The 10327-nt window shown below is 27.6% G+C and overlaps 1 protein-coding gene across 4 annotated transcripts in view; it reads left to right on the forward strand.

Annotated features, from left to right (window-relative positions):
* The window catches only part of LOC107437981 (uncharacterized), an 82375-nt gene extending 73279 nt beyond the window's left edge, over positions 1-9096 (forward strand). For 2 of the 4 annotated variants that reach the window (XM_043041607.2, XM_043041608.2), the window contains exons 14-18: positions 389-466; positions 1648-1737; positions 2781-2843; positions 3347-3499; positions 8651-9096. In XM_043041607.2, coding sequence (XP_042897541.1) covers positions 389-466; positions 1648-1737; positions 2781-2843; positions 3347-3499; positions 8651-8953 — 687 coding nt within the window. In that variant the 3' untranslated portion in view covers positions 8954-9096. Of the gene's footprint in view, positions 1-388; positions 467-1647; positions 1738-2780; positions 2844-3346; positions 3602-8605 lie in introns of all 4 variants that reach the window. The other 2 variants (XR_011636638.1, XM_043041609.2) reach the window with 2 other exon arrangements.
* The last annotated feature ends 1231 nt before the right edge of the window (positions 9097-10327 follow it).

A 10327-nucleotide genomic window follows, 5' to 3' on the forward strand; every position in this document is an offset into this window, starting at 1 on the left:
TATATATATATATATAGTTTTAATTTGCTGCAGCTTTTAATATGATTTTAAGAAACCACATTATAGTACTTCTGAAAAGACATTTCACTTTTATATTAACTTAACATCAGTTGATACGTGGTTCACATTTAGTAACATTAATTTAGGTTGCAACAAAATTTGAACCAAATTTATTTTTTATGCACGAAGAGAAAAAAATCCTGGTAAAACTATCGTAAAGACATTTCTGGAAGAAGAAAAAACATAATTCTGGTAATAAAACCATTTTTTCGTAATTATCCCGCTCGTATGTTATTTATTTATCGGCAATATTGGTTTTTAAAATTATAGTTAAATTTATTAATTTCCTTGTCGTATATTTGATATTTGTATTTTAAACCTGTTTTAGGTTGCCAGAGATTACAATAAAACTTTAGGTGAAAATGAAGGTGAAGATCTTGGGAAACAATTTTTGCAAGAATGGGCGGTGAGTAAAAAAATTTAAATTATTTTGTCAAAAATTTATATGTTCATATTACAGGATCAAGCAATAATACGAATACTTATAGACCATAATTTAAGAAAAAAGGCGAATATTAATGTTACTTCTGTCATTTAATTCAGCTCTAAAATGAATAAGTAGAAAAATATATTATTTATTCTACATCTTATTTATTTTATGTATGAATTATTTTATGTATTACTTATTTTATATATTATTTATTTTACATATTATTTATTTTACAAATTATTTATTTAAATATTATTTGTTTTATGTATTATTTATTTTATATACTATTTATTTCATATATTCTTTACTTTATATACTATTTATTTTATATATTTTTTATTTTATATATTTTTTATTTTATTTCTGATATAAAAAATAAAAGCTCTTCAAAACTGATAAAAAAATTAAATTAATTCTTGAATGCACTCAAAATTTAAAAAAAATAATTTAAAAGCATTTTATATCATTCTAGGTTAAAATTATTGCTTAATTTGTGAATAGTGATTTGATTGTTCATTTTATGGTTAATAAACTAATTTTTTTTCAAAATTTATATATATTAATTATAATTTATTTTATAATTTTATTTAGAATTTTATTAAAATTGTTATTTTATTAATGTTATGTTTGTTTTATAAAAAATTATTATTATTTGTAATTAAATTTTTAAAATTAAATGTTATAAGTTAATTCAGAATTTTTTTTAATACTTATTTGTAATTCTAATTGCAATTTACTTTTGTAATTTAACATTATAATTTAATTTTATAAATGAAACTTTTATAATTTAATTTTATATTTTAAAATTATAATTTAATTTTATAATTGAACCTTTTGTAACTATAACTTAATTTTATATTTTAAAATTATAATTTAATTTTATAATTGAAATTTTTGTAATTATAACCTTATTTTATATTTTAAAATTCTAATGTAATTTTTTAATTTAGAATTATAATTTATTCATATTTTATAATTCCTACTTTTATAATTATGACTTAATTTTATGATTTAAAATAAAATTTCAATTTTATAATTTAAAATTATAATTTAGTTTTTTAATTTACTTTTTTTACTTTAATTTCATAATTTAATAGTATAATTCAGTTTTTTTTTACTAATGAACTAATTTTATGTATGCTTTTTCATCGGTTTAGAATTTGAATGGAATTGATCCAAACACATTGAATGATGATTCAGAAGAAAGTCGCCTTACAAAACTACAAACGTTGATGGATATTGTTGAGGTAAGTTACTTTTAAACATTTTAACAACGATTTTTTTATGTTTTAAAAACCTTTAATAAATGCGATCACCAATTAATTTCTCGATATTTCCTCATTTCAAAAACAATTTTTTTTTTTACTTTGAGAGCCAAGTAACTAAACAAACTCACATTATGTATTAATATTTATTTTTCCCATTATTGAAATACACCATAAGAGTAAAAAATTGAACGTTCTGAGGATCTGAAAGATCGGGTTTTCATTTACTCAATCTTAATGATCAGATTCGTGTGCCCGACTTTAAATTTGTTTATTAATTAATGAAGACGACATTTTAAATTACGGAATAAAAAAAAAATTTTGAGACGGATTTGGGTTTTTGACCCTCAAAATATAGGAGTTATCAAAATCCGAAAAATATGGTCCCGATAGTCAAAGAAGTCAGAAGTCGGGACCCTTTAATGATAATTTCACATTTTGCATACTTCTTTATAACCGGAGAACTTTTTAAACGAATAGATTGCATAGTTATAAAATTCGTTTATCCTAAGATAGTTCCCCGTAAAAAAAATTTAATAATTATTTATTATGTTTTATTATTTTAGGTAGTAATTGTAAAAAAAATTGAACAATAACTAGCCTCAAATTTCTCCATCATTTTAAAGTATATAACTTTACATGAAAATATTCGAAATTTGAATGAAATGGGTAAACTAGTTTCTAAAACATAAAATTTCAAGTAAACAACTTAAAAATTTGATAACTTCGTTCAAATCTGTCGAAAAAAATGGTATTTTTATTCAAAGAAAATTCGTTTTTGTATTTGATTTCTTAACTTGAAATGCCGTCTATTCTAAATAATTAGCATAGATAAGATTAGATCCCCTTACCATTAATATTGACTCTTAGTACGTCTAAATTCCTAAATTTGATCAAAAGTTGTTCAGAATGTACACTTTTTTTACATGAATTGCAAAATAATATTTTCATAATTATATGAAAAATAAACGAAGAAAATTATTCCAAATTGGTGCAATTACATAATTTGAACTGCACTGTTTCAGGATGCGGCAGATGATGAAGTATTCCGATCTATATCTATGAATGTTCCAGCACCTGCTGCTGATGTAAGTAGATAATCTTCTTTTTTAATTATTTAATTTAAATTTATATGAAGAACTGGGGTTCGATCCCCAGTGGAGGCTTGAAACCCACCCAGCTTCATATCGATGAGTTCCAGCTGGTCTGGGAAGTAAAGGAGGACTGTGTCCATTGATGACTACACTGCCACAAAGTTTGTTCATAATATTCCTTTTCTTTCTTTTTGATTTTACTTGTCTGCTTTTATATTTTATATTTGTGTTTCATTATGTATTGTATTTTTGATCGGTGTATTTTTGATCTAAATTTGTTATTCTTATTCTTCAATGGATGTATTGTAACTCTTGTTATGGAGCATGCTGGAAATAAATATTAAAAAAAAAAAACTGTCATAATCATGCCAAAGTGTGGAGTCTTCGCCTCCATGACCCACCTGGCCCACAATGGGCTGTTGGGGAAAGGCTTTACTTTCATTTTCATACTCTACTTATTGATGTTGTTTTTAATCTAAAACGTTTCTTTGGTATAGAGTGTAACTAGAAGACTGAGTATTGCTCCAGGAATGACGTTAGGTGACGCAGCAGGTCCACTTAGAAGAGCTAGTTTAGCACCCGGTGGCATGAGGGCTAGCCAGATGAAGAAACGAAGACAGAGCAGATTACCAAGTCTAATGGATGCAGTGGTAAAAGCTTCTGTAATGTAGACCATCTCACAAAAACGGCAACTCAGTATTCAAAAAACGCCTTTGGAAGAACGCTCTTAGCGTTCTTCCATTTTTTTAATGGTAATTGTTGTAGTTTTTCTTCATGGTTGTATACTTACTTTAGTATAGTAATACCTGAGATTTATCACTTGAAATGTGTTCCCAGTTTAATGAATTTAAAGTTGCAAGCTTAGTTTCTTAATACGAACATCATTTGTTATTTTGTAAAAAATTTACATGATTTTCAGTGTCACTAACTTAATATTTTATTAGTTAGTAAACATCCCTCTTAATTTCAAATTGCACATCGTTTCTCCGCTTCTTTAGAAGCTCAACAGACCCGGGTGTTCCTTGACGTTCTGATGAATTTTTTTTAAGGCACTTCCTAAAAGAACGCTCCAAAAACAAACGACTAGTTACGCAAGATACCTTTGTTTGTTTTTTTTCCTTTATACCTTTATTACCCTTGCATTTTTTAAAAAAAGGAAACGATACTTTATATTATGTTCAGAAGAAAATATTGTGGAATTTAAGATAATATAGTCAATCGCATTTGAAAAGGGATAACGCTATGAAAATATTAATAACATACCTTAAAGCTACAAATTTAGATAACAGAAGATCATTTGTGTCAGATCCAATAACCTTATCAGTATTATCACACACCTCACAGAATTTGTTAATGCATATTTGTTTGAAAGCAAATGTACTATATCCAGAGAGAACAATTAGAAATATTTCAGAAAATTTTGTAGACTTGCAAATTTTTTTATGTTTCTAAATTTTAGAAATTTCTATGAATGGTTTTCCCAGCGGTCAGTTCATTCACTCCACATGCTAAAAATTTGTCTTTGTAATCAAAAATAGGGGGTCGACTTACACACAGAACGAATATGTTTCGAAATAAAATCTAGATACTTTTTCTTAAAAAAAAGGTGAAACGATGTTGTTCAGCTGCATTTAAAAGTATAGTTGATCAAAGTTTTGAGATGTAGTTTCATCAAATAAAATATATATTGTATAAGTGCAAAATAGTAGTTTTGCTGGTTTAGAATTTATTTCAGTCCATGAAAATTATGTGAGAAAATAAGAGTTTTGCGTGAGGTTCAAAAATTAAAATAATCTAATAATCGAATATTAAAAGTTATTGTGATTTTTTAAATGAATTACTAGTTCATTTAGTTTAGATTAAAAAAAAGATTCAGTAGTATTAAGATTTTAAAAAATTCCTTCAGTTTTTATCTTAATAGAATTTGTTATCACTCATTGATTTTAGCTTCAAGTCATCTTAACCACATCTTTAAGCACTGAAATGAAATATTGCCTCGAATTTTTCCCCGGGATTTTTTAGAAAAATTGAACAACAATATGCTTTTTTTTAATAAATGAAAAGTTAATGCATTTCCTATACCATATTTCCAATAATATATTTTTTCACATTTGAGTTGCCATTTTTGTAGATTAATCCCTATTATTAATAAAGATCTATCAAATAGAATAATAGTTAAATATATAGATCAATCTGCATTTTTAAATTTTTATAAGAAAAACACAGAATATTGTTGTATCATCCATGCCTCAAATTTCAAGTTGCTATTGGGTTCGTACAAATTTGAATGTTTCTTTTTATTTATTTCAAGTAACTACCCAGAATTTAAGTATACAAAAAAGTATTTTTATGATGTACAGTGTGCAAAATAAAAGACGGATTACCTTGAATAACTTTTCACCTACTGTTCGGATCTTGACGTTCTATGACTCAATCTTATTGGTTCAAAGTGACCACCACAAATATGCTAATTAATTAATTAGTGCAGATGATAATTTAAGTTAAGAAATCAGACACAAAAACGTACTTTTTCTGAATAGACTTACCTTTTTCTTCGAAGGATTCTGATTTCTGGTCACCAAAATAAAGGGGGTAGCCGCAATCTGGGAAAGATGGTCTCAATAGTTTAGTCAGGAGAGCGGTCCAATGTTGACTTTCGTTTTGCGTACTTCATATCTCGAGATGTGGTATAGAGCATATCGTACTTCATATCTCGAGATCGATATGTGGAGAATTTTTTAACCGAATTGAAAAAAAATTTGCTTATATTCCATTTATCCAACGATTGTGCAAAAAATAACTTTTAGTAAATATTTATGATTTCGTATTATTTTATTTAATATTAGTCGAATAATTTTGAATTGTAAGGTATAATTTTTTTCAACATTATTTTTAAGGAATTTTGAGGGAAATCGGTGGAATATTTCCTGAGAAAACGAATTTCAAAAAAGTCGTATTTTGAAAATTCGATTTTTCAGAAACTATTCTATCAATTTCACTCTAATTTTGTATTCTGCCATGAAAAATTATCTTTCTAAAATGATGCAAAAAATTGTATACCTTCCAGTTTAAATTTTTTTTGACTATTTTTGAATAAAATAAGGAAAAATAATAAGCATTTACTAAAATTTTTTCTTTGGAAAAACAACTTTTACAATTGTGAGCAAAAATTTTTCAATTCGCGTAAAAAGTTCTCGATATGTGACGAAATACGCAAAATAAAAAATTAGCATTTAAGGATCCAAACTTTGGTTCGCTCTCCTGAGTAACCTTTGGGCACCATATTTCCCAGATAGCGATTCCCCCCTATATATTGCGGGACAGAAATCTGAGTCCGTTGAAAGAAAAAATGTTTATTCAGAGAAAGTACTTTTTTTGTGTCTGATTTCTTAATTTAAAATATCGTCTGCACTAATTAATTAGCATATTTGAGGTCAACCCCACAAACCATAGAGATTGAATCCTTGAAAGTGAAGATCCAATCAAAATTAGATAGGTTGGTTTGAAATTAAACATACATTTATGAGGTCATTATTTACAGACGAGTTGTCGTTTTAGGCGTCATTGAAAATTTCGGAACATATTTGTTCACCAAGTATTTTTAAATACTTGTTTGAACGATTCTGATTTTATCTGTAGCATTTTTGAATATTATAACATTTTTTGTTATTCTCTCACTATACAGTGCGCAAAAAATAGACGAATTCCTTACGATCAAATTTTGCACGGAAGACTTATTATCGGATTTACCATCGAACTAGAACTCTATCTTAACGGTATAAAGGGGTGTTCTAAAAAATGCTAATTAATAAGTGCAGACAATTCCTTGATGTTACGAAATCAAGCAAAAAATCGCACTTTATCTGAATAAATATACCTATATTATGCCAGATTTGAATTCCTGACCCTCAATCAGGCAAGTTTGATCAGGAGAGTGTTCGAAAGTTTTAATTATTTCGCCATATCTAGCGAACTTTTTAATTTAAATTTAAAAATTTTTGCACTCAATTATAAAGTTCGTAAATCCGAAGATAATTCCATGCAAACAATAAATTTTCATGATTATTTATTATTTTAATTAATAATTGGTTAATTTAATTTTAAGGTACATAAATTTTTAAATCATCTTGAGTATGTAGTTATATTACGAACTACGAAATTTGAGCTAAATCGGTTACATGTTATTGAATCAAGACAATCTCAAGATGCTCGATCAACTAAACAGGTCGCCAGTGGAAGGTAAAAGTGATGGACGAAACTTAATGGTGAGGATACTTGATTTTGAAATTAAAAGGAAACATTCATATTGCAACAATTCTTAAAATATATCATGCTCAATTATTGATAAAATGCATCAACGCTAAAATATCTTATTACTTTGCCAAAATATTGCTTGGGATTTTTCAATTTTCTTAGCGCTATCTTATATGTCATTGCAGGTTGAGTAAAATGGCATGTTACTTTTTCTCTTAGCACTTAGTGTTTTTTTTTCTTTGCTTCTGCAGAAATTGCACTCATGCAATCAATGTTGCCAAATTCAGCGTCTCTTTTTTTCAATCTAATGTCTGTTTACAAAAGTAAAAAAGTTTCTAGGAAAGAAAATTTTTTTTTGAAGAATCATCTTTAAAATATCTGCATTTGCTATTTATTTTGTTGTTTTCTTATGCTTTCTAAAGCAATATCCTATTTTTCTGCTGCTTCAGTCATACAGGAAATGGACAAGAAGTAACTGATGGACCTTTTCGGCTTTTGATAATTTTTTTTAGTTTCTAAAAAAATGCTCTCTGGAATGTTTTTTAATTTCAGGGAGGCTTAGGAGAGCAAATATTCAACTTCCTTTTCCCAATTTCCTTTATTCAAAAGCTTGGGAATCAGGGAAAAAAATATATCACCTTGAACGTTAATCTGTAACATTTACGTATTTCATAATAAATATTTTGGAGAGAGTTTTTTTTTCCTTTTGCTTCAATATTGCAATTTTCAAAAACTTAAGAAAAATTAGGGAGCATTCATTAATTTATGAACAAACTATTGTTCGATACAGGTTCCCAGACATGACTACTGAATGAAATAATTAATTTAAAGCTCATTTAAATTAATTAATATCATGACTAAATGATAAACAATTAATAATGTTATTAGTATTAAATACTTATGATATTTTTTCATAGTTATGTAAGTAAGCAGTTACGGATGGTACAAACAATTTGAATATTGTCAAAATTCAGAGCCATTTTTACGATACGTTGCGATGATTTTCAACCAATCTTAAAGCGTATACAAAAATAGGGGTGACACATTGCCATTTGTAACATAAAACAAGTCACATTAAATTTAAAAAGATGTGTATCGATTACGATACTTTTCCATGGTACCTTATTAAAATTAGACATAACCGTAAATAACTGATAATACTTTAAAATTCAGCTAAATTGGAACAATCCAAACCAATCAAACAAAAACGATCCATTATCGAAAACAAAATGCATAAACATTGGGGAAATAACACTTAAGCGTTTTCTACACAGAATTGAAAACAAACTTAAGTTCAAAATCATATTAAAAGCTAATCAAAACTCTAAAAGAAAATATCAAAAACTGAAATTGTCCTGCGGTTTTTTTCCACATCATGCACATAATTCTCTTATTCAGCTTCAATCAGCTTACAACACTTTGCTTTTGCAACCCTATTTGCTTTTGTTTGCTTTTGCTTTGCTGGGATCTGTGTACTGAACTGGCTTTCGTTTTGCATCTAGGAGGAAAACGAATAATCTTGAAAAAAAAAAACCTTTTTACCACAGGCTGAAGACGAAGGCGAAGATAAAAGAACCCCCATTCCGAGAAAGAGCCTTGTCTATAACAAACCTCTCCAAAATCCCGAAAACCCCTATTCCATGTGGCCGTCCAGGACTCGCATTCAAGAAATGACCAGGTTTAATGTATCCCCGGTTACCGGGGACGGCGTTACCCCCCTTCCCAATATAAGAGGTCCCAGAGGTCCAAGAAGGAAAAGTTGCTTTCCTGCCCAAGTGAGCCAAAGAACCCATGCTCCATCCCTACAGAAGCAATCCTCCGGGGACAAGACAGAGACTACTGCTATGTGAGACTACCAGAGACCATTTGTGAAGAAGACGACTTTTTTTTTTCTTTTTTTGAATCTGCTTTTCGGCATTTTTTGAATCACTGATGCATGTCTATCTCATTGTTTCGATATTAACAAATATGACGAAATAATGAGGCCAATTTTGTAAAGTAAGAATGTCGAGCATTCTAACGAACAAGTACTGTGATTTTGTATTATTTAGTCATATCATTTTGTCGGAAATTGAAGTACATATTTCATTAAAAAAATATTCAAAATTTACACCCGATTTATTGATGCTTCTTTGCAACACTATCAAAAGCAGTAGGATTACTTGTAAGTGATTTGTTTAAATAAATTTTATTTTAAATTAACCACTAGATAATTTGCCGTGCAAATTTTGATTTTTCAATGTAGTAATTTGCAATTGTCGTTTACAATTCAGTAGCAATAACCATGAGTACTCATAAAAAGATTCGAAATTTACACTTGTTTTATTAATGATTCTTTGCAACACCATCAAGAGTAGTAGGATTACTTGCAAGTGATTTGTTTAAGTAAATTTTATTTTAAATTAACCACTAGATAATTTGCCGTGTAAATTTTGATTTTTCAATGTAGTAATTTGCAATGGTTGCTTACAATTCATTAACAATAACCATGAGTACTCACAAAAAGAATCGAAATGTTTAAGGCTTCTTTGCAAGACTATCAAGAGTAGTTGGATTACTCGTAAGCGATTTGTTTAAGTAATTTTTTTTAAATTAAACTCGATAATTTAAATTTTCCAATGTAGTAAATCGCAACTTTATTTACAATTCATTAGCAATAACCATGACCAAGTCTAGTGCTATCACAAATATTTAAAGCAAACTATCATTTAGAATATCATTTTATAACATGAATTTCCTTGAGGTTTCCTCGCAATACAATTAAGCATTAGAAGCTTAATTTTTGTAACTGCTGTTGTTACCTGTTAGTGATGTTTGGTAAGTAAATTTTATTCTAAATTAATTATAATTTTCAGTATAATATTTATTGGTCGTTAAATTGCACTAGTAGCAATAATGCTAACAATAACCATGACTAAGTCTATTACTATCATAAATAAAACATAAAATAATTTAGAATACGATAACATGAATGATATTGATACTTTTTGCAATGCTATTGAGAGTAGTAGGATATTTCAATTTTTATTTTATCTTGCTTACGTAAATTTAATTGTAATAAAGAATATGATTATTTGCCTTCAAAATTTTAAAGTTTCACCAAAATAATTATTGCTTACTAAACTGAAAAAGTAATTTACCATTTAATAGCAATAACCGTGATAAAAGTCTAGTGCTATCACAAATATCTAAAGAAAAACATTATTTAGAATATCGTTATATGT

This window comes from Parasteatoda tepidariorum, chromosome 4 (assembly GCF_043381705.1).
Source record: "Parasteatoda tepidariorum isolate YZ-2023 chromosome 4, CAS_Ptep_4.0, whole genome shotgun sequence".
NCBI lineage: Eukaryota > Metazoa > Arthropoda > Arachnida > Araneae > Theridiidae > Parasteatoda > Parasteatoda tepidariorum.